The 25,771-nt window shown below is 43.2% G+C and overlaps 1 protein-coding gene across 3 annotated transcripts in view; it reads left to right on the top strand.

The window, feature by feature from the left end:
- The window catches only part of KLHL5 (kelch like family member 5), an 89,274-nt gene that overhangs the window by 57,750 nt on the left and 5,753 nt on the right, over window positions 1-25,771 (top strand). For all 3 annotated transcript variants that reach the window (XM_056556826.1, XM_056556836.1, XM_056556817.1), the window contains exons 6-10: window positions 10,103-10,289; window positions 12,428-12,652; window positions 13,864-14,026; window positions 14,504-14,716; window positions 16,486-16,657. In XM_056556826.1, coding sequence (XP_056412801.1) covers window positions 10,103-10,289; window positions 12,428-12,652; window positions 13,864-14,026; window positions 14,504-14,716; window positions 16,486-16,657 — 960 coding nt within the window. The remainder of the gene's footprint in view (window positions 1-10,102; window positions 10,290-12,427; window positions 12,653-13,863; window positions 14,027-14,503; window positions 14,717-16,485; window positions 16,658-25,771) is intronic.

Here is a 25,771-nt window from a genome sequence, read left to right on the forward strand (position 1 = left end):
AACAATTTTTTTACATTGGAAAATATTGTGTGAACATACCCTAATACAGCATAAAACCTGTCCAGAGGAAAAGTTGTCCAGTTGCCCATAGCAACCAATCAGATCGCTTCTTTCATTTTTAACAAGGCCTCTGCAAAATGAAAGAAGCGATCTGATTGGTTGCTTTGGGCAACTCAGCAACTTTTCCTCTGGACGGGTTTTGATAAATCTCCCCCATTGAGGATTGGGTATTTTGATATATACTTGCATATTCTGCTGACACTACATGTGCATTGTGAGCAGTAATATCGCTTATATTTCCGTATTGGACGTACTTATGTTCACAAGAAGCGTTCCTGAGAGCCAGAAAGAAAATAGATATATCAAAAGCTGACATTAATTGTATTCATGGCCGACATCATTCAGCAGCAGAGCCGTCTAAATAAAGCTGGGAAAATATGAGCATTCAAGACCCGAGAGTGATGTCTGAATAAATAATGTGTCAGCCATGGTTCACACTGGTTATAAGGCAGAGAGACGTATTGATGATTTAGAAGTGATGTCAATAGAGGGCATTACTAAATGGCTATGTGTTCAGTTTTCAGGCCATTGGTTGGAAACATAAAAATAACAATCTGATTGTAATATGTAACGTGAACATTGCCAAACAAGTCTTTTTTTGGTTCGGTAGTTTTTATTAAAGGGGTACTCCGGCCCTAAGACATCTTATCCCCTATCCAAAGAAGGGGCAAAGATTTAAAAGTAATATCAGGAAGTATTACTTTACTGAGAGAGTAGTGGATGCATGGAATAGCCTTCCTGCAGAAGTGGTAGCTGCAAATACAGTGAAGGAGTTTAAAGGGGAATGCCGGCGAAAAACTTTATTATTATTTATTTTATTTTTTTTAAATCAACTGGTGCCAGAAAGTTAAACAGATTTGTAAATGACTTCTATTAAAAAATCTTAATCCTTCCTGTACTTATTAGCTGCTGAATACTACAGTGGAAATTCTTTTCCGTTTGAATCACAGAGCTGTCTGCTGACATCATGAGCACAGTGCTCTCTGCTGACATCTCTGTCCATTTTAGGAACTGTCCAGGGTAAAAGGAAATCCCCCATAGCAAACATATGCTGTTCGGGACAGTTCATAAATAATGGACAGAGATGTCAGCAGAGAGCGCTGTGGTCATGATGTCAGCAGAGAGCTCTGTGTTTCAAGAAGAAAATAATTTCTGCTGTAATATTCAGCAGCTGATAAGTACAGGAAGGATTTTTTAATAGAAGTAATTTATAAATCTGTTTAACTTTCCGGCACCAGTTGATAAAAAAAAAATAATAATTTTCACCGGAGTACCCCTTTAATCTCATAAGGACCAGGCACGTATGAGTACGTCCCTGCACCCTGGGTCTTAAGGACCAGGCACGTACTCATACGTCCGTGGGAATTTCAGTCCCTGCCGCGCACCTAAAGGGTTAAAACGCTGATATCGATCAGCAGTCACCCCGTGCAAATGCCAAGGGGGTCATCAGACCCCCCCCCCCCCCCCCCCATGTCGGCGATCATCGCAATTCGCAAGTGAATTCACACTTGCGATTTGCGCAATTCTGGGTCATTACGGGTCTATGATGACCCGGTGACCCGGAATATAAGAGGGATCGCGGGTGTCTAAGACACCCACAATCCCCCTGAAGAGATAGGAGTGAGGTGGCAGGGGTGCCACCCCTCCTATCCCTGCTATTGGTGGTCTAGACTCGACAACCAGTAGCAGATCGGGGGCGGGGGGCAGAACGGGGAAACGAAGGGGACCGGCGCCGGAGTCCACTTACCGATCTGCGGAGGCTGCGGGCGACGATCGGCGTCGGAGATCGACGGGCGGCGATGTCGTGAGGCTGGCTCCCTGGATCCGATGGAAGCCAGTAAGTTGCCTAGCAACATCTGGAGGGCTGCAGTCCGAGACCACTATATAGTTGTCTCTATACTGTAGCACTCCAGATGTTGCAAAACTACAACTCCCAGAATGCCCAGACAGCTGTTTGGGCATGCTGGGAGTTGTAGTTTTGCAACAACTGGAGGGCTACAGTTTGAGACCACTATATGGTAGTCTCTGAACTATAGCCCTCCAGATCTTGCAAAACTACAACTCCTAGCATGCCCACACAACTGTTTGCTGTCTGGGCAAGCTGGGATTTGTAGTTTTGCAGCATCTGGAGGGCCACCGTTTGCAGTGGTCTCTATACTGTATCATAACTACATCTCCCAGCATGCCCTTCGGTGATCAGTACATGCTGGGAGTTGTAGTTTTGCAACAGCTGGAGGCACACTGGTTGGAAAACCTTCAGTTAGGTTCTGTTATCTAACTGAAGGTTTTCCAACCAGTGTGACTCCAGCTGTTGCAAAAGTACAACTCCCAGCCTGCATGGTCTGTCAGTACATGCTGGGAGTTGTAGTTTTGAAACAGCTGGAGGTTTGCCCCCCCATGTGAACGTACAGGGTACATTCACACGGGCAGGCTTACAGTAAGTTTTCTGCTTCAAGTATGAGCTGCGGCAAATTTTTCGCCGCAGCGCAAACTCCTAGCAGGGAACTCACTGTAAACCTCCGCCAGTGTGAATGAACCCTAAAAACACTACACTACACTAACACATAATAAAGGGTAAAACACTACATATACACCCCTTACACTGTCTCCCCCCCCCCCCCCCCCCAGTTGGATGGGAAAATGAAAAAAAAAAAAAAAATTCACTAAAATGCTGGTGTTACCCTAAATTTTTCATTTTCACAAGGGAAAATAGGAAAAAAAACCACAAAATTTGTAACCCCATTTCTTCTGAGTAAGACAATACCCCAAATGTGGATGTAAAGTGCTCGGCGAGCGAACTACAATGCTCAGAAGAGGGGGTGCGCCATTGGGATTTTGAAGAGAAAATGTGTCCGGAATTGAAGGCCACGTGTGTTTACAAAGCCCCCGTAGTGCCAGAACAATGGACCCCCCAACATGTGACCCCATTTTGGAAACTACACCCCTCACGTAATGTAATAAGGGGTACAGTGAGCATTTACACCCCACAGGTGTCTGACAGATTTTTGGAACAGTGGTCCGTGAAAATGAAAAATGTAATTTTTCATTTGCTCAGCCCACTGTTCCAAAGATCTTTCAAATGCCAGTGGGGTGTAAATACTCACTGCACCCCTTATTAAATTCTGTGAGGGGTGTAGTTTCCAAAATGGGGGTCACATGTGGGGGTCCACTGTTCTGGCACCACGGGGGGCTTTGTAAACGCACATGGCCACTGACTACCATTCCAAACAAATTCACTCTTCAAAAGCTCAATGGTGCTCCTCCTCTTCTGAGCACTGTAGTTCGACCGCAGGGCACTTGATGTCCACACATGGGGTATTTCCATACTCAGAAGAAATGGGGTTACAAATGTTGGGAGGTATTTTCTACTATTAACCCTTGCAAAAATGTGAAATTTGGGGGGAAACTAATTTTTGTAATTTTTTTTTTTTTTTTTTACATATGCGAAAGTCATGAAACCCCTGTGGGGTATTAAAGGGGTATTCCAGGCCAAAACGTTTTTTTATATATCAACTGGCTCCAGAAAGTTAAACAGATTTGTAAATGACTTCTATTAAAAAATCTTAATCCTTCCAATAGTTATTAGCTTCTGAAGTTGAGTTGTTGTTTTCTGTCTAACTGCTCTCTGATGACTCACGTCCCGGGAGCTGTGCAGTTCCTATGGGGATATTCTCCCATCATGCACAGCTCCCGGGACGTGACATCATCATTGAGCAGTTAGACAGAAAACTTCAGAAGCTAATAACTATTGGAAGGATTAAGATTTTTTAATAGAAGTAATTTACAAATCTGTTTAACTTTCCGGAGCCAGTTGATATATATAAAAAAAAGGTTTTGCCTGGAATACCCCTTTAAGGCTCACTTTATTCCTTGTTATGTTCCTCAAGGGGTCTAGTTTCCAAAATGGTATGCCATGTGGTTTTATTTTTTTGCTGTTCTGACCAAAATTTGCTCTCAAAAAGCCAAATATGACTCCTTCTCTGCTGAGCATTGTAGTTCGCCCATAGTGCACTTCAGGTCAACTTATGGGGTACCTCCATACTCAGAAGAGATGGGGTTACAAATTTTGGCAGGTATTTTCTGCTATTAACCCTTGCAAAAATTTAAGTATTAAGGCTCACTTTATTCCTTGTTACATTCCTCAAGGGGTCTAGTTTCCAAAATGGTATGCCATGTGTTTTTTTTTTTGCTGTTCTGGCACCATAGGGGCTTCCTAAATGCAACATGCCCCCCAAAAACCATTTCAGAAAAACGTACTCTGCAAAATCCCTTTGTCTCTCCTTCGCTTCTGAGCCCTTTACTGTGCCCGCCGAACACTTTACATAGACATATGAGGTATGTCCTTACTCGAGAGAAATTGGGCTACAAAGATAAGTATACATTTTCTCCTTTTACCACTTGTAAAAATTCAAAAATTGGGTCTACAAGAACATGCGAGTGTAAAAAATGAAGATTGTGAATTTTCTCCTTCACTTTGCTGCTATTCCTGGGAAACACCTAAAGGGTTAAAATGCTGACTGAATGTCATTTTGAATACTTTGGGGGGTGCAGTTTTTATAATGGGGTCTTTTATGGGGTATTTCTGATATGAAGACCCTTCAAATCCACTTCAAACCTGAACTGGTCCCTGTAAAATAGTGAGTTTGAAAATTTTGTGAAAAATTGGAAAATTGCTGCTGAACTTTGAAGCCCTCTGGTGTCTTCCAAAAGTAAAAACTTGTCAATTTTATGATGCAAATATAAAGTAGACATATTGTATATGTGAATAAAAAAAAATTATTTGGAATATCCATTTTCCTTACAAGCAGAGAGCTTCAAAGTTAGAAAAATGCTAAATTTTAAATTTTTTCATAAAATTTGGGGATTTTTCACCAAGAAAGGATGCAAGTTACCACAAAAATTTACCACCATGTTAAAGTAGAATATGTCACGAAAAAACAATCTCTGAATCAGAATAACTGAAAGCATTCCAGAGTTATTAATGTTTAAAGTGACAGTGGTCAGATGTTCAAAAAACGCTCTGGTCCTAAGGTGTAAAATGGCCTGGTCCTTAAGGGGTTAAGCATGCATGGGATAAGCATAATGCTATCCTTAGGTAGCCAGGGACTATTGATAGGATTCAGATTATTGGGCAGACTAGATGGACCAAATGGTTCTTATCTGCTGACACATTTTATGTTTCTATGAAAACCCTTCCCAGGCTATGACAATGCCACCACAGGCCTGATGAGTTTGTATTACTTTACCACTGTTGTACTGCTGGCTAGTTGTTCCACTGTGGTAAATCATTGATGAAATATCAAATGTGCCACCCGATGCTCACCTTTTGGACCAACCACGTGGCCTGCCTCTATATTATCTTCTATCAAATGTCTGTCCATGGTTCATCCAGTCTTGTTACTCTTGATACAGTGGCTCAGGAACAACCAACAAGTGTGGCTATTACAGAAATACCATCATTATACCTCCAGGACCCAAGAATCTGCCTGTGGTCAAAGACCTACATCGCCATGTTTACCCATGACTAGTGAATGTTGCCTTCTGCTGTGCAGAGGAGAGGTCAATACTTTATCTGAGAGCCGATCATGATATGGCCACCACGTGGTGTTGCATTATTGGACACAAGATGTCAGACGCCAACTGTTCCTGCTGCGGTCATTGTTCAGTGTATATCTAGAAGAAACCTTTTGTCTATGAAAGTTGTGTCTGCTACCTGGCTGGCACCAGCTGAAACTACAGCTCTCCTCTGCTGTTGAAGTAGCAAAGGGAGGAGACCACCAGAGGCTGCAGAGTGTGATTGTAGCCTTAGAAGTAGATATTCCCTTTTTTTTTTTTTTTTTTTTTTTACAGAAAGCAAGGTAAACCTCAGACTACTCAGGGGTACTACTGCTGCTAGACCTATAACTCAGTACTTGTCAACACGGAAGGTGGAACCCTGTCTCTAGTTCTTTAATACTATGCTGGATAGTGAAAGTCCTCGAAGTTTAATAAAATTGAATGCTTACTATATCTTTCTATGGTAGCACAAACAGCAGAACTTGAATGAACCTTGGCTCCTAGTAATACCAGGTGCTTTCCACTCAATACTTTATGGAAGAAACCAAATGGATCTGCTGAACTTGGCTCCAATAAAATAGGCTTAGATTAGAGATCCAGATGCACCTTCCCACTAGTTTCAGCACTTATTATTATACTATACACTTTATTATTAGGGGCTAGATTTTATTTGTGTAGAGTGGTAAGAAAAATGACAGGAGTTGAACTGTAAAGCATTTAGAGTGAAGATTCATCGTTGTATCGTGTACCACAAACTTCTGATTGGATTGACATAAAGAAAGATTAGCCATAAGGCCTCCTTGGAAAAATTGTGAGGCAAGTGCTCACGTTCTTGCAAAATTCCCCTCCAATAGTCTCGCAATAATGTTTCTCTAAGGACAAAGAAAGGCATGTCATTGGCTGCTTTAACCTAAATTAAAGCGTACCTTTCAGATCCCACAAAAAAAAAAAAAAAAACTGTTATATGTTTCTCAGTACCTCATCCTGATCATGTTCATGTAATTTTTATGTCTCTGTCACCGATATTTCACAAAAAAAGGCATATTACAGCTGCCCAATGTCTTTTCCAACTTGTCAGAGGGAGGGGGCGTGTCCCTCTCTTGCCTCTACTGTGATTACTCCTCCCCCTCCCTCACTCAGCCTGGCAGCCCTGCTCTGTAACCCTTTGCTCTATGCTGTACACACACACACACATGCAATGATTATTGGAGATTGCCTGTACTCTACCACCAAAGACAATATAGTGAGTGTATAACTTAGATCTTCCTGTGTCATTCATGTGTGTCATCCTTAGGCAGTCCTGTAATGCTGGGACTTGTTGTTTCGGAATAGTTTGAAGTACTGCTTGGATAAATCTTTTTTGCAGGAGTGTTGCCTTACTTCTGCAACCTTGTCAATCAGCCATCTCGGGTCCATGACCCTTAGACATGCTCATGCTGCTGTGGGACTCTTCAGCGTCCCAGGAGGTATGGCAACCCCTAGTGGTGGGATTTTCAAAGTCAGTTTTCTTTAAATGTTTGTTTTGCCAAGATTGTACATCTTGGCAAAGCAAAAATGTTTCTAATATACTTCTGGGTAACATCTTGTAGGGTTGCTGCTTGTCACATGTTGGGATTAGTTAAATGGGCACTTTTAGGTATAAAAACTTTTTATATGTTGTACACACGGGGCGTACCTAGAGCATTTGGCACCCAGGGCGGACCCTTTGTTTGGCACCCCCTACACACACACACACACACACCCCTTAATTACACCCCCTCCCTCCCCCCAGGGGCGGACTGACAACACTCGGGGCCCCCGGACCAAAAAAAAAGGCAAGGGCCCCTGCTAGGCTCTGCAGCTCGTCAATCTTCTGCCATGCTCCTATTCCACCCAAATCCCACACACAATAAATTAAAAATTTATATATGTAAGAAACACTTTAACGTAAGTAAATTTCCATGACCAGTAATACTGGTATACAAGGAGTAAATATATACCACCACACAATAATTGGATAATACCGCCATACTGTACTGAATGAAACCACTATACACAGACCAGTATACTATAAAGGATCTGTATACAATATAAGTGATTATATACAGGACCATATGGTGGAAGATATCAGCTGTGCACAGGATGTGTATACCATATAAGTGATTACAGGTACATTTTGGGACTCACAATTACATATTTTCTGATCAGCTGCGTCCTCTTTCCTTTTCTTCTCCGTCCGGATAAGACCGCCATGTGGATCTCTTAACATCTGCAGGAAAAACATGTCAGACTCTGCATATATTCAGTGCCCTCCTCTACACGATCTTTCCATCTATAGGCCCAATAACTGTAATAATGCCCTCCTTGGTGTCCTGCACAGTAAAAGGGCAGGTAGGTAGGTAGCCAGGTAACCCCCTCTTTCCCATAGGAATATGCAGAGCTACGCTACATCCCCCCCCCTCTTTCCCATGGGTATATGCAGAGTTACACCCCCCTCTTTCCCATAGCTATATGCAGAGCTACACCCCCCCTCTTTCCCGTAGGTATATGCAGAGTTACTCCCCCCCCTCTTTCCCATAGGTATATGCAGAGTTACACCCCCCTCTTTCCCATAGGTATATGCAGAGCTACACACCCCCCTCTTTCCCGTAGGTATATACAGAGTTACACTCTCCCCCCCCCCTCTTTCCCATAGGTATATGCAGAGTTACACCCCCCTCTTTCCCATAGCTATATGCAGAGCTACACCCCCCTCTTTCCCATAGGTATATTCAGAGTTACACTCCCCCCCCCCCTCTTTCCCATAGGTATATGCAGTTACACCCCCTCTTTCCCATAGGTATATGCAGAGCTACACGCCCCCTCTTTCCCATAGGTATATGCAGAGTTACACTCCCCCCCCCTTTCCCATATGAATATGCAGAGTTACACCCCCCCTCTTTCCCATAGGTATATGCAGAGCTACGCTACAGCCCCCCTCTTTCCCATAGGTATATGCAGAGTTACACCCCCCCCTCTTTCCCATAGGTATATGCAGAGTTACACCCCCCTCTTTTGCATAGGTATATGCAGAGCTACACCCCCCCCTCTTTCCCATAGGTATATGCAGAGTTACACCCCCCTCTTTCCCATAGATATGTGCAGAGCTGCACCCCCCTCCTCTTCCCCATAGGTATATGCAGAGCTACACCCCCTCTTCCCCATAGGTATATGCAGAGCTACACCCCCCTCTCCCTCCCTTTCCCATAGGTATATGCAGAGCACCCCCCCTCTCCCCCCTTCCCTATAGGTACAGTATATGCATAGCACCCCCCTCCCCCCCCCTTCCCTATAGGTACAGTATATGCAGAGCACCCCCCCTCTCCCCCCCCCCTTCCCTATAGGTACAGTATATGCAGAGCACCCCCCCCCCCTACCCCCCCTTCCTTATAGGTACAGTATATGCAGAGCCCTCCCCCTCTTCCCCCCCCTTCCCTATAAGTATATGCAGAGCACCCCCCCCCCTTCCCTATAGATATAGGCAGGGTTAAAAAAAAAAAAAAGGATGCTCACCTGATATCCCACGCAGCGATCTCCTCAGCTGCAGGGCCCGCGTCTTCTCCCCTCCACAGTACAGGCGCTGATGAGTGACGTCATCGGCACCTGTGCTGCGTGGGGGCGGAGGTCACGTCTCCTCTGTGTAGCTACAGATGCGGTTCACACAGAGGGGATGCCTTCTCCTGTATGTGCGTGTATCGCGCATACAGAAGAATGTAGCGCTGTCTGCTGGGGATCTGGGATGGGTGTCCCGGATCCTCAGTAGTGGTGGCGGCTGCGGCGGTTCAGTCCGCCCCTGGCACCCCACTTGAGAGTGGCACATGGGGCGGGCCGCCCCCCCCCCCCCCCCGGCCCCCCCTAGGTACGCCACTGTGTACACATATAAAAAGTTTTTATATCTAAAAGCGCCCATTTAACTAATCCCAACATGTGACAAGCAGCAACCCTACAAGATGTTACCCAGATTTCCTTCATTAGTGCCAGAGTGCAACTACATAGATGAAAAGGAAACCCCTTTTAAGATGTTATTTGGAACATGGTGCTAGGGACACTCTCTGAAATCACAGCAGCACTCTCCAAGATCTGCATAGCCATTTGCTTCAGCTTTGTTAAATGTACTGGTTGCAGACTTTTGGCAGGCATGGTTGTATAACAGTGCCAGAGCTATCTGTAATTTTTCCAAAGATGCCTGGGCCAGGTCTTCAGTCTTTTACGAGAAAGAGAAAAAATGTCGAACGATATAGACAAACTAAGTTTTGAATGGACCCCAGTTCCTTTTGATCTTTTGTTTACTATTGGGTTCTGCAGCTTATATGGAGCTAGTTAAAGAGCTAACAAAAAGCACTATATCAAAACTTATGTCCGTGTACTCTTGGAACCCCTTGATTGTACCTTGGGGTGACATGATACCAGCTGTGAAAAACATCTACCCTTCTGTAGGATTTCTAATAAAATGGTATCTTGTTGTTAGTTTCTTGCAGACATGGAAAATAATGCACTATTTAGGGATGACATTGAGTGTCAGAAACTAATAATGGAAGCCATGAAATACCACTTATTGCCTGAGCGGAGACCCATGTTACAGAGCCCTCGCACAAAGCCCAGGAAGTCCACTGTAGGGATGCTGTTTGCTGTTGGTGGAATGGATGCCACAAAAGGTAAAATGCTGGGACTTTAAAGGGGTACTAACGTGCTGACAACTTATCCCCTATCTAAAGGATAGGGGATCGCTGGGGACCCCCGCAATCTCGCACGCAGCACCCCGCTCTCATCAGGCCCTGGAGCGAACATCCGCTCCGGGCCTGATGACTGGGCCGGTGATCATGATGTCACAGCTCCGCCCCCATGTGACGTCACGCTCCGCCCCCTCAATGCAAGTCTATGGCAGGGGCAAGACACCTGTCTCGCCCCCTGCCATAGACTTACATTGAGGGGGCGGAGGCGTGATGTCACGATACTCCGACCCCGTGATCGGCAGTCATCAGACCTGGAGGGATGTTCGCTCCGGGGCCTGATGAGAGCGGGGTGCTGTGTGTGAGATTGTGGGGGTCCCCAACGGCGGGACTCCGTGCGATCAGGCAACTTATCCCCTATCCTTTAGATAGGGGATAAGTTGTCAGTATGGTAGTATTCCTTTAACAGAAAAGTAATTGCAATGTGTAACATTAATATAGTGAAATGTATAATATATTACAGAGAGCCTGTAGTAGTTCATGACAGTTGGCGCTGTATCATAGGACAGCTGGGAATCTTTCTAATGTATGAGAAAATAGTGCCAAGTGGATGGAAAGGAAAAATCCTCACTGCGTAGGATGGAGTAGAAGTATTCCATAATTGTGGAAAATACAGAAAACACAATCTGCTCTATCTGGCTGAAATTACATACTACTATGATTATATCTGGGATGTTTAGGATAGAATAAGAAATAGGGTGTTAATATTTTTCTCCATACTCTCCGTAACTTAAATGGCTACTATCAAGATAATCTATTTAGAGTAATACTTGAAGCTTAATTCAGGCATATACCTGTAACGGAAGAGCTACAAAGGATTTAAAGCTCTCCGTGTAGATGCCGGGCGTTCTGAACATAATGTTATTAGGTTCGGGAGGCCATGGTCGTGATGTCACCCCACACCCCCTCGTGATGTCATGTCACGCTCCCTTCATTCTTGTCAATGGGAGGGAGCGTGACGGTGGTCAGCGTGGCGTCACAACCACGGCCTCCTGAACCCAGCATTCTAAATATAACGTTCAGAATGCCAAGTTTCTCCATAGAGATCACAGGGGGTCCCAACGGCCGAACCACCACGATCGGACATCTTATCCCCTATCCTTTGAATAGGGGATAAGATTTCTAGCAAAGGAGTACCCCTTTAATGTGTACATTCAGAGCTTCTCTTGCACACTTTTCGGCACAGATCGGTTGGGAGAGACACAGTTCATGCTGTCCGCTATAGTTACTTAGGCAACCGCAAGATGCCCAGCGAGCTCCATACACAGACCCTTTTCTGATGAATAGGACTCATCATGTCTGCGCCGATCTGTGGGAGAGCAGCTCTGGACTTTAGAGGGGTAAAGGAAATGGAGAGGAGAGTAGAGAGCAGACAAGGAGTGAGAGCTTACATTGTGTGTGTGTGTGTGTGTATGTGTATATATGTGTGTGTGTGTATATATATATATATATATTTATATATATATATATATATATATATAATATTATTTTTTTAATATATATTACTTGTGTAAACTGTTTGCTTTTTTTTTAATGGCCATTTGTATCTTGTGTGGTGTATTTAGCGGAGGGGAATTTATTAAAGCTTGCATGCCAGTTTTCTGGCTTATAAAAGTTGCAATATTTTTCGTAAGGCTCATTTTACTCAAAAATATGTGACTTTTCCTGTATTTAGCACAAAAATGGAGCACGTTGGGCAAAAATTTGCTAATTTTATCTGCCAATTTTCTGGTGTAAGCATTGATAAATTCCACTTATGTCAAATGTGCACTTTCTTTTTCTTTTTGTAAAAATTAAATAAAACTGCTAATATGATTGCAAGTTTACCCTTGATTCTCTTTATTTCCTATCTCTCCAGCCTTCCTTCCTTTGTCCCCTCTCTTCCTTTCTTTCTCCACTATTTCTCTTACTTGTCCAAAGGGGCATGTGCCCCCCCAGCAGCCAGCTCACTAAAAGTACATAACCCAACATCCCCCCACCACCAGTTACACCCCTGCTGTTGTATTTCTGTTTACTGTCTTTCTCTTATAGACAAGTTATAACAATAACTTTTTGATATCTAGGAGCTACTAGTATTGAAAAGTATGATCTGCGGACCAACATGTGGACCCCAGTAGCAAACATGAATGGACGGAGGCTGCAGTTCGGTGTTGCAGTGTTGGATGACAAGCTGTATGTTGTTGGAGGGAGGGATGGACTGAAGACATTGAATACTGTTGAGTGTTATAATCCTAAAACCAAAACGTGGAGTGTTATGCCACCTATGTCTACACATCGGCATGGCCTTGGTAAGCACAGACATCTGAAGGTTGCAAATAATAATAATAATAATAATAATATTAAGCATAAGGTATATATTCTATTATTGGATTCTGCCCTGTATGATGACTTACCTGCATGTACTGCAATTTAGATACATTATTCATTCTATGCAATGTCCATGGTCTATAAAGTAGAATATGATGTCACTACTAACACCTGTTAAAGGGTTACTCCACTGAAAAACATTTTTTTTTAAACCAACTGGTGCCAGAAAGTTAAACAGATTTGTAAAAAATCTTAATCCTTCCAGTACTTATCAGCTGTTATATACTACAAAGAAAGTTCTTTTCTTTTTGAATATATTTTCTGTCTGACCACAGTGCTCTCTGCTGACACCTCTGTTCATTTTAGGAACTGTCCAGATTAGGAGCAAATCCCCATAGCAAACCTCTCCTGCTCTGGATAGTTCCTGACATGGACAGAGGTGTCAGCAGAGAGCACTGTAGTCAGACAGAAAGGAAATTCAAAAAGAAAAGAACTTCCTGTGGAGCATACAGCAGCTAAGTACTGGAAGGATTAAAGGGAACCAATCATCAGATTTTACCCTATATAATGCTTGGCAAAGCGTTATATAGGGTAAAATTGTTGTCCTCACCATCCCCGGGGGACGCTCCTGCCCCCAGGGATGGTGAATATATGAAGTTATAAACTAGTCACCGCCGCCGCCGTAAGTAGTCACCTGGGCGGGGAGCTCTTCTCACCTATTCCCATTCTTCGGCCGGCAGCGACGCCCCCTCCACTTGATTGATGGGCCGCGTCATTGTTCCGCTCACTGAACAGACAAAGCAGAGCGATGACGCGGCCCATCAATCAAGCGGAGGGGGCGTCTCTCCCGGCCGAAGAACGGGAGTAGATGAGAAGAGCTCACCGCCCAGGTCACTACGTACGGCGGCGGCGACTAGTTTATAACTTCATATCTTCACCATCCCTGGGGGCAGGAGCATCCCCCGGGAATGGTGAAAATAAAGATTTTACCCTATATAACGCTTTACCAAGCGTTATATAGGGTAAAATCTGATGATTGGTTCCCTTTAAGATTTTTAATAGAAGTCATTTACAAATCTGTTTAAATTTCTGGCACCAGTTGAATTTTTTTTTTAAATGTTTTCCAGTGGAGTACCCCTTTAACTTATACACATATAAGTTACCACTTTATCCTCTCATTTTGATGTAATAGGTGTGGCAGTTTTAGAAGGTCCTATGTATGCTGTTGGTGGCCACGATGGTTGGAGCTACCTTAACACAGTGGAACGGTGGGATCCTCAGGCTAGGCAATGGAACTTTGTTGCTAGTATGTCAACTCCGAGGAGCACAGTGGGTGTAGCAGTCCTGGGTGGAAAGTGAGTAAATAAATGTTTTGTGCCATGTTTTCAATAAGAAATTTCCAAATTTTAAGCCAAAACCTTCCTGATATTCTGTCATCGTGTAAATTTATTGGATCTTTGATGCACATACTGCTGGGTATAAATATATAACTCTGGGTATAGGTATTATTGATTGTGATGATTGTGTATTATGATACAAAAAAAAATTCATATAGTGATATTTTAGTATGTCTATTAGTCTATAATGATATATCTATGATACCAAAATGGCAATGAAAGTTTTACTGGAAAGCCCGTTGAACATAGTTGGTATCTACCTGACAAAGCATATCTATGAATTCAGATTTTGTTAAATCTAGAATAGCTATAGAAGCAGCAAACTTTGTTTTTGCATTAAAAGGTAAAAGTGTATTTTAGCATTCATGTTAATTGCAACTTTGTGAGCATTTCTGATTCTTTGAGGCAATGGCACGTCTTGATTTTGTCTTCCAGACTTTATGCAGTAGGTGGTCGGGATGGAAGTTCTTGCCTCAAGTCTGTAGAATGCTTTGACCCTCACACCAATAAGTGGACCTTGTGCTCACAGATGTCCAAAAGAAGAGGGGGAGTTGGGGTAGCCACATGGAATGGTTTCTTATATGCGATTGGGGGACATGATGCTCCGGCGTCAAATTTAACTTCTCGACTTTCAGACTGTGTAGAAAGGTACCGTATTTGTCGCCCTATAGGACGCACCGGCGTATAAGACGCACCCAATTTATAGGTGCAAAATCTAAAAAAATTAAGATTCTGAACCCAACAGTGGTCTTAAACCTGCGGACCTCCAGATGTTGCAAAACTACAACTCCCAGCTTGTCCGGACAGCCGTTGGTCCGCAGGTTGAAGTCCACTGGATAGGAGGTTATACTCGCGTGTCCCTGCCGCTCCGGACCCGTCACCGCTGCCCTGGATGTCGCTCCATCGCTGTCGCCGCGTCCCCGTGGTGTCCCCGACTCTCCGGACGTCTTCTTCTCCGGAATCAAAGCTCTCTGTCGCCTTCATCACGTCGCTACGCACGCCGCTCCTATTGGATGACGGGACAGCGTGCGCGACGGCGTGATGACGTCGAAGGAGAGCGCCGGCCATGCAGGGGATCCCGGCACGGAGCAGACACCGAGGAGGCAGTTAAGGTCCCTCCCGGTGTCCTGTAAGCTGTTCGGGACCGCCGCGATTTCACCGCGGTGGTCCCGAACAGCCCGACTGAGCAGCCAGGTTAGTGTCCCTTTCCCTTCAGACGCAGTGGTCAGCTTTGATCGCCGTGTCTGAAGGGTTAATACAGGGCATCACCGCGATCGGTGATGTCCTGTATTAGCCGCGGGTCCCGGCCGTTGATGGCTGCAGGGACCGCCGTGATAGGGGTGTATTCGCCGTATAAGACGCACCAACTTTCCCCCCCCAGTTTGGGGGAAGAAAAAGTGCGTCTTATACGGCGAAAAATACGGTAACTCTTTACATTTGTGTAATTTATTTTTTTGTGTGTGTACTTGTGCTAATGATACAAAAAAAAAATTGTTTTGTGTCCAAATTCCAGAGGGATCTAGACCAACCTGTTAAAAAAAAAAATTAAAAAATCCAAAAACTAAGGGTGTGTTTGCACCATAATTTTGCCTTCTGTGGCATGAATTTATCAACAACCTGTTATAATGATATGCTGACGTGTGTGCACGGACAGGCACAATCCCTGTAGACTTTAAAGGGGTTATCCAGGAATTTAAAGGGAAAACATTATTATTTTTTTTTTTTTTATCAACTGGTGGCACAAAGTTAAACAGATTTGTAAATTACTTCTATTTAGAAAACTTAATCCTTCCAGTACTTCTCAGCTGCTGTATGCTCCACGGAAAGTTGTATTTCTTTCTGGAGTTCTTTTCAGTCTGGCCAGAGTGCTCTCTGCTGACACCTCTGTCCGTATCAAGAACTGTCCAAAGCAGCAGAGGTTTGCTATTTCTTTAAAGTACCCCTTTAATGAAATAGCACCACACCTGTCCCCAGGTTGTGTGAGGCACTGCAGCTCCGTTTCATTGAAGTAAATTGAGTACCACTGCTAGCTGTATTCTCCTGTTTATGTATATTCAGCCTAGCAGCGTGCACCTGTATGCCAGGTCCATGCAGTAGTTTTGGTATCAGTAGTGCTGGCAAACTTATCCTTGTTATATATATATATATATATATATATATATATATATATTATATAATATATATATGTGTGTGTGTATATGTATGTGTGTATGTATAATATATATATATATATATATATATATATATATATATATATATGCTCTGTTTATATACCATACCTCATGTATACATACCTCGGAAGGCACACAGCCTAAAGGACAATAAAGTGTGCGGCTTAAATTGCCAGCCCCACTTATAAAAACCAGTGGATCTAGAGATTGACATGTAAAACTATATTTGCTAATATAATTTTATAGGTATGATCCCAAAACGGACATGTGGACTTCGGTGGCCTCCATGAGTATTAGCAGGGATGCAGTAGGTGTCTGTCTGTTGGGTGACAAACTGTATGCTGTTGGCGGGTATGATGGACAGAGCTATCTGAATAATGTGGAGGCTTATGACCCACAAACAAATGAATGGACGCAGGTCAGTAAAACTACTTTTGGCACTAACACATTGTTATGTTTATTGATATTACAATACTTTGCATTACTGATATCCTTTAACTTTGCTCATAAGACTCAGATTGCATGCACAAAAGGGAGAATATACCTGTACAAGGTAACCTTGATTTTCATGTGTACACATCCCCGAGGACATGTGCCAAAAATGTAATTTGTATATGAGCAAATTCACTAGCGGTGGCTCTACAAATATCATAAGAGAGGAGTTTCCTGTACATCTTTTCCCACCTATATTTGAGGAGTAGAGTTATTCTGAATTTTGTCATCCAAGTACATCGGAAAGAGATTCTATAGGGATAAATACAGTTATTCTTTATAGTTAACTAACAACAATTTTTATTCAAAACAGGTCCTCAAAGGGGTATTCTACCTTTAAAAAAAAAAACGATGCTTTGGCCATAAGCTGCAGCTCTGCTTCTAGTTTTCGACTATATATATATATATATATATATATATATATATATATATATATATATATATATATATACCCCGTATTTTTTGTATAAGACGCTCCGGCATATAAGACCTAGTTTTATAGGATAAAAATCTAGAAAATAAAAGATTCTGAACCAAATACAATGTGAAGTATAGGACAGTGATCTTCAACCTGCGGACCTTCAGATGTTGCAAAACTACAACTCCCATTATGCCCGTTGTAGTTTTGCAACATCTGGAGGTCCGCAGGTTGAAGACCACTGGTATAGGAGGTAGTACTCACGTGTCCCCGCCGCTCTGGCAGGTAAGGTCCCTCTCGGTGTCCTGTAAGCGGTTAGGGACGCCGCGATTTCACCGCGGCGGTCCCTAACAGCCCGACTGAACAGCCGGGTTAGTGTTATTTTTGCTTCAGACACGGCGATCAGCCTTGATCGCCGTGTCGAAAGAGTTAATACAGGGCATCACCGCCATCGGTGATGTCCTGTATTAGCCGCGGGTCCCGGCCATTGATGGCCGCAGGGACCGCCGCAATAGGTGTGTATTCGCCTTATAAGACGCACCAACTTTTCCCCCCCAGTTTTGGGGAAGAAAAAGTGCGTCTTATACGGCGAAAAATGCTGTGTATGGACTTCCTATGGACTTGGAACTATTCACACTATTTGCTGGTACGCACCTAACCACCAGTATCCGCACCTAACTGTGGATGTCCCGGCATTTGAGGAGTTAATCCATGCTCCAGTTTCCCGCTTTGTTTGGCGGCATCTCACCTTTCACATCTCCCGGATCCCAGATCTCCACATGGGACGCCGCTCCCATGTGTGCTGACACTCCTGCCGGAGTGTCGGCTCTGTCACCGTCAGCTGACCTCTGTGGAGCGGTTGCAGGATATTGCTCGGACCATCGCGTCGCACCCCACTGCCATCGGGGCTGCGAACACAGTGTGAGACCACTATTTACTATCTCGTGGACATACGGGAGAACTTACAACAGCCGCAATACATCGGTCCAGGCCAGTGAGAACCAGGCGGCTACTGGCGGTGAGAAATACAACCATTATTGTTCTTTCAATATTTTAATTATTTAATCTACCGACTACCTGGAGTCTGACTATATATAATATTTCTATCAAGTGCTTTTTTATCATCCGTTCCGTAAACGGACATTCAAACTAGGTGCCGGACTATCGGACTGCAGATACATATATGCTCAACTAGCATTCTACAGTTATATCTATTCATTATTGATACTCCACTAGGGCCCAGTGGGGTATTTATTAGTACCTTTATATGTGTAGTTTATTAATTTATTTTATTGAATTACATTTTTATACCAGTGATGCTGTTTTCTATTCAATTTTTTAACGTTTCCACACATATCATTATGCACCTTAGATGGTGAGGTCCTTGAGGTAAAAGCTATAAATTTGACTCTTATGTTTCCTTGGACGCCGATGGGGACTGGTTATAGCTTTAATTATCTTGCACTTTTTGTTGTGAGCTGCACCTTTTTGAGATTTGTAAATTACTTCTATTAAAAAATCTTAATCCTTCCAGTACATATTAGCTGCTGAATACTACAGAGGAAATTCTTTTCTTTTTGGAACACATAGCTCACTACTGAATCAAGAGCACAGTGTTCTCTGCTGACATCTCTGTCCATTTTAATAACTGTCCAGAGTAGGAGAAAATCCCCATAGCAAACATATGCTGCTTTGGACAGTTCCTAAAATGGACAGAGATGTCAGCAGAGAGCACTGTGCTCATGATGTCAGCAGAGAGCTTTGTGTTCCAAAAAGAAAAGAGTTTCCTCTGTAGTATTCAGCAGCGAACAAGTACTGGAAGGATTAAGATTTTTTAATAGAAGTAATTTACAAATCTGTTTAGATTTCTGGCACCAGCTGATTAACCCCTTCATGACCCAGCCCATTTTACACCTTATGACCCGGCCATTTTTTGAACATCTGACCACTGTCACTTTAAACATTAATAACTCTGGAATGCTTTTAGTTATCATTCTGATTCCGAGAGTGTTTTTTCGTGACATATTCTACTTTAACATGGTGGTAAATTTTTGTGGTAACTTGCATCCTTTCTTGGTGAAAAATCCCAAAATGTAATGAAAAATTTGAAAATTTAGAATTTTTCTAACTTTGAAGCTCTCTGCTTGTAAGGAAAATGGATATTCAAAATGAAAAAATTTTTAGTTCACATATGCAATATGTCTACTTTATGTTTGCATCATAAAATTGACAAGTTTTTACTTTTGGAAGACACCAGAGGGCTTCAAAGTTCAGCAGCAATTTTCCAATTTTTCACAAAATTTTCAAACTCGCTATTTTTCAGGGACCAGTTCAGTTTTGAAGTGGATTTCATATTAGAAATACCCCATAAATGACCCCATTATAAAAACTGCACCCCCCAAAGTATTCAAAATGACATTCAGTAAGTGTTTTAACCCTTTAGGTGTTTCACAGGAATAGCAGCAAAGTGAAGGAGAAAATTCAAAATCTTCATTTTTTACACTCGCATGTTCTTGTAGACCCAATTTTTGAATTTTTGCAAGGGGTAAAAGGAGAACATTTTTACTTGTATTTGTAGCCCAATTTCTCTCGAGTAAGCACATACCTCATATGCCTATGTAATGTGTTCGGCGGGTGCAGTAGAGGGCTCAGAAGGGAAGGAGCGACAAGGGGATTTTGGAGAGAACCTTTTTCTGAAATGGTTTTTGGGGGGCATGTTACCTTTAGGAAACCCCTATGGTGCCAGAACACAACAAAAAAAAACACATGGCATACCATTTTGGAAACTAGACCCCTCAGGGAACGTATCAAGGGGTAAAGTGAACCTTAATACCCCACAGGGGTTTCACGACTTTTGCATATGTAAAATATATATATATATATATATATATATTTTTACCTAAAATGCTTGGTTTTCCAAAAATTTTACATTTTTACAAAGGGTTAAAGCAGTAAATACCCCCCAAAATTTGAAGCCCAATTTCTCCCGATTCAGAAAACACCTCATATGGGGGTCAAAAGTGCTCTGCTGGCGCACTACAGGTCTCAGAAGAGGAGGAGTCACATTTGACTTTTTGGAAGCAAATTTTGCTCTGGGGGCATGCCGCATTTAGGAAGCCCCTATGGTGCCAGGACAGCAAAAAAAAAAACACATGGCATACCATTTTGGAAACTAGACCCCTCATGGAATGTAACAGTGTTACAGTGAGTATTTACACCTCACAGGTTTTTTGAAAAGTGAGCCATAAATTGAAAAATTAGATTTTTTAACACTAAAATGCTGGGGTTACCCAATTTTTAAAATTTTCACAAGGAACACGAGAATAATAGCACCCCAAATTTTATTACCCAACTTCTCCTGAATGTAGCGGTACCCCATATGTGGTCATAAACTGCTTTTTGGGCACACAGCAAGGCACAAAAGGAATGCAGCGCCTTTTTTGCATTTTGGATGAGGATTTTGCAGAATATATTTTCTCACACCAGCTGCATTCCCACTGTGGTACCAGTACAGTGGAAAAACTAAAATTTGCGGCATACAGTACTGCAGATTTTGCTGGAATGGTTTTGGGGTATAATGAGAACATACGGCACACTGTACCGCAGATTATGCTGGAATGGTTTTGGGGTAAAATTAAAATGATTACGGAATGGGTTATGGGTGCCAAATTGAGGTTGGATTTTAGATGTGGGGACATATAGAAACTGCAGAGAATGGGGATAAAAAGGGGATATTAGGGTTAATAAAAGAAAAATTTAGTAATTTAGGGATTTGTGAAACTCTTTGAAACAATCTTTGATGCACAGGCCAGGGTTATCGGGGCAAGTTTCACAGTGGTAAGTGGTTTCCTTTCTGATGCCTTTTTGGTAGCAGACTCTACATCTCTTCTGGCTCCTTCCCTTTTTTCAGGTAGGGGGGATAACATTGGGAAAATGTTGGCCAGGTACAATACGGTTGTACGCCGCTGATGAAGTACTGGGGCTCTCCTCCTCTCGGTCTCCAGAAATGAGGGCCTTAATAACAGTTTCTTGAAACTCAAGAAATGTCCCTGTCCCACCTGCATTACATGAGAGCACGTATGCGTTGTACAGTGCCATCTGCACAATGTGCACCACAAGCTTTTTATACCAGACCTTCGTTTTTCTCATGGCATTGTACGGTTTTAGGACTTGGTCGGATAAGTCCACCCCTCCCATGTTTTTGTTATAATCCAGAATGCAATCTGGCTTGGAGACGGTGGAACTTGTGCCTCGTACTGGGACAGTGGTGGAGCCGCTGCTATGGATAGATGTCAAGATAAGGACATCTCTCTTGTCTCTCTTGTATTTTAGCAGCAAGATGTTATTGCTGCAAAGTGCCCTGCTCTCACCTCTTGGCAGTGGTTGCGCAATATGTGTCTTGGGGAGGCCTCGCTGGTTCTTGCGAATAGTGCCACAGGCGACAGTAGCCCTGGCAGCAAGGCACTGAAAGAGAGGCAGGCTAGAGTAAAAATTGTCCATGTAAAGGTGATACCCTTTGTCCAAAAGTGGAAACACCATGTCCCAGACAATTTTACCACTTACTGCAAGAGAGGGGGGGCATTCGGGGGGCTCAATAACGCTGTCTTTTCCTTCGTAAACTCTAAATTTAAGAGTGTAACCCGAGATGCTTTCGCAAAGCTTATATAATTTAATTCCGTACCTCGCCCTTTTATTGGGCAGATACTGACGGAATTTCAGCCGGCCTTTGAAGTGGACTAGGGATTCATCCACACAAATATTCTTTTCTGGGATGTATGCCTCTGAAAACTTGGCAGCAAAATGGTCAAGTATTGGCCGAAGTTTATAGAGGCGATTAAAAGAGGGATCATTTGGGGGTGGGCATTGTCATTATAGTGTAGGAATTTAAGGATTGCCTCAAATCTTTTGCAGAGCATAGTGTTGCTGTACAGTGGGGTGTGGTACAGCATGTCCGCACTCCAATACTGCCTAGTTTCCGACTTTTTCACTATGTCCAAATGGAGCACAAGGCCCCAAAACTTCAGCATTTCATTAGAAGTGACAGGGGTCCAGTTCGAAAATGATGACGTGGTATTCTGGGCCAAAAATTGTTGCGCGTATAAATTGGTCTGTTCTACAATCAAGTTGACCAATTCATCCGAAAAAAAATATTTGAAATAATCTATTTCAGTAAGGCCATCCGTATTGAATTGGATACCTGAGCTGGCCACAAAATCAGGAATCTTGGCCTCATAACTTTCAGGGACTGGGGTCCAAACAGGTTCACTTGGTTGTGGTGCAGGCTCAGGCAGTGTCCTGCGGCGCCTTTGTCTTGGTTCCTCATCACTACTGGAGGAGGATGAGGAGGAGGACTGCAATAGGAATGGGACGTATTCCTCTTCTGAATCATAGTCCGTCTCCGTATCAGAGGCAAGAATGTTGTACGCCTCTGCCACTGTAAACACCCTTTGCGCTGACCGGGTTGGTCGGGACATTATATAGGGTGGGTTTTTCAAATTTGGGATAGGGGGTATGTAATGCTTTTTTACACGTGTGGGGGGTATGTCAGGTAGGGGTGTATGTGGTGATTTAACACGTGTGGGGGATGTGAAAAATATAAGAGCTTTTTTTGCTAAATGTCCCTAATGCTTTTTTTTTTTTTTAAACGGACGCCAATTCCTATCACGTAGACTAAATGTTGTCACCCTAACTGCCTATAACTGGAACCTAAACTAATAAACTAAGATGAATTTATGAAGAAAAAACGGACGCCGACTCCTATGCGCCTAACCTAGACGTCCGCCACCCTAACAACCTGCCTATCCACAGGAACCTAAACTCCTAACTACTAAGATGGATTTATTGGGGGGAAAAAAACGGACGCCGACTCCTATGCGCCTAACCTAGACGTCCGCCACCCTAACAACCTGCCTATCCACAGGAACCTAAACTCCTAACAACTTAACAACTTTATATATATATATATATATATATATATATATATATATATATATATATATTATATATAATATTTTTAAACTTTTTTTTTAACTTTTTTTTATAACAGAAAAAAAAAATCTGAAGCTGCACTACAGGGAGACTGTAGTTGCAGACTTTGACCTGTAGATCAAACCTGTTATAACAGCTAAACAGCAAACGCTGGACTTTTTTTTTTTTTTTTTTAATATGTTCTTCACTACACGGAAGAACACAGGAAGGAGAGCAAGCTGTCGGAGCTCCACAGGCAGGACGGGGGACTCCGGTAGGACACTGGGGGCTACTGGGGGGATACTGGAGCACACTTTTATCACTTTATAACTAAGATAACACGGCTCTGCTCAACAAGGGGACACAGAATGAAGCTGATCAGAGCGGTGTTTAGTATTTACATTAGGTGGTTTGGCTGCGATTGGTGCGGTCCCTCCAGTCCAGCCAATCGCAGCTGGACCGCAACAGAAACTTGTAATGTAAACATCGGTGGTGATTGGTGCTGTGATTTACAGCACCTAACACCACCGATGATCCCTGTTACCGGGCAGGATAACGGGATTTTCCGCGCGAAATGCTGCCATCAGCTTGTCAGATTTGACTAGCTGATGGCAGCGATCGTGGTGAGGGGGGGGGTGACGAAACCCCCCTGGGTTCCGAGGTTAGGTGGCTGGCTATCAGTGGTAGCCACCATCTTACCGGGACCAGAGCGGTGCCGCAAATAGCGGCGGGTATCCTCATGACGTACAGGTATGTCATAGGTCGGGAACACCTTCCCAGTCATGACGTACCTGTATGTCATAGGTCGGGAAGGGGTTAAAAAAAAAAAAAAAAAAAAAGTTTCCACTGGAGTACCCCTTTAAAATTTCTTCCATCCAAGACTTGTCTCCCAGAACTAGCCAAACAAACATTTTAGGGTCCTTTCTCCAGTACAATAATACTCACCTCTTTACAGACTTCCCATGGGTATTGCCCCACACAGTAATGGTTCCCACTTTGTGTCCCTATTAAGTAGTTAGGCCCCTTATGTGCCCCCATATATAGTTTTAGGCCCCCCAAATGCCCCCATATATATAGTTGTAGGCCTCCATACTGTCCCACTTCAGTGCTCCACCGGTCTGGGGACCTGTTGCTATGACTCATAACAGTAGGTCCCCGGTTCCCAGGAGCAGTGGAGCACCAAAGCTAATGAAAGGTACTGTCCTCAGCAGCCTGGCGCCTGTGCTTCTCCTCTGCTGTGCTGTGGCCAGTGACCAGTGGCTGCGGCCACCATTACAGATTTTCTTTCAAGTACACCCTGGAAAACTGCCTAGTGCCCCTGGGGATACTTGTACCCCCAGGTTGGGAACCTCTGGGTAAGACTATTAGTTAAGACTATTAGGTTAAACTCTGCTTAAATCCTGGAGCTTTATTTGGCACATGGTAATTCCTCCTTTTTACCCCCAGGCCACACCCCTGTATTTGACTTGGCAGGAAAGCGATAATCAATGACTGGCTATTACAATCCCCCTTGTAAATATGATGTGTCCCTCGCACAGATTTATAGTGTCCAACCAATGTGAGACACAAATTTAATATTTTATGTGGCATTTTTTTTTCTCACGTCAGGAGTTATGTGATTATTTCATCATGTGATTTCAGGACTTCTAGTGAAGAAATAACACTAGAAAAATACATGTACATCTGCAGTTTTTTCCAGTTTTTTTGTTTTGTTTTTGTTTTTTGAACCTATAGAGGTCTAGAAGAGAAAAATTGCCACAATCAGGGGGGGAGTAGCAAAAACTCTCGGTAAATAACCAAAGAATATGGGGAGTGACTATATTAAAATATAACTTTTACTAAGTATTCTAAAATAATATCAGTGCTGCATCCAGTGTGGATGTCTAAGTGCAATTGCCGGACAAAACATAGAAATAATGATCTCAATACTCATCATGGGTTCATGGATCGAATATGCCCAGATAGAGATAAGAGATAGTAAAATCGTATTAAATACTATCACACTCAATGTGATTTTGCTCATAAGGTTTCTCTAGAAAAAAGGTTTCTCGACGCGTTTCTGCCGAAGTGCCTCGGCGTCCTCAGGGGAAAACCTTATAGAGTGTTTTTACATAAATAATAAAATTGCCAAACATAACCCTAACAGCCTGATACAGGTCCGATGCTTATCATGTCAAGCAAACTTAGAAACAAATAGCTGTAGAGGTAGCCGCAGGACATCATGTACCTAGAAAAAAAGAGAGAGGACACAATATGGTATAGAGTGGGGGAAATCCATATTCACTTTTCAATAATTCCCCCTCAGCCTCTACTCACATGCAGGCAATGCTGCCTAGGTATACCTGAAAAAAAGGGAAAAAAAAACAACCTATTCACTCATTGTCCTGTAAAGAGAACCAAGGAGACAGTATCTGCTCCATATGTTGGTTACTCATGGTTACGATGTCCAGGCTTCAGAAAGAGTGGTGATGTGCAAACCTGCTTGAGGAGGCAGCCGCGATCCCCGGCTTCACTGCACACACCACATGTTAGCGGCGTCTGATGTTATATCCGGTCGCCCGGACACATGTGTCAGAGAGCCGCGCCCCGTCATACGCCTCTGATAGGCGCGGCTAAGATACTCCTTGCGCATGCACAGAATAACGGCGATCCCGG

The sequence above is a fragment of the Hyla sarda genome, chromosome 1, assembly GCF_029499605.1.
Source record: "Hyla sarda isolate aHylSar1 chromosome 1, aHylSar1.hap1, whole genome shotgun sequence".
Classification (NCBI taxonomy): Eukaryota; Metazoa; Chordata; class Amphibia; order Anura; family Hylidae; genus Hyla; species Hyla sarda.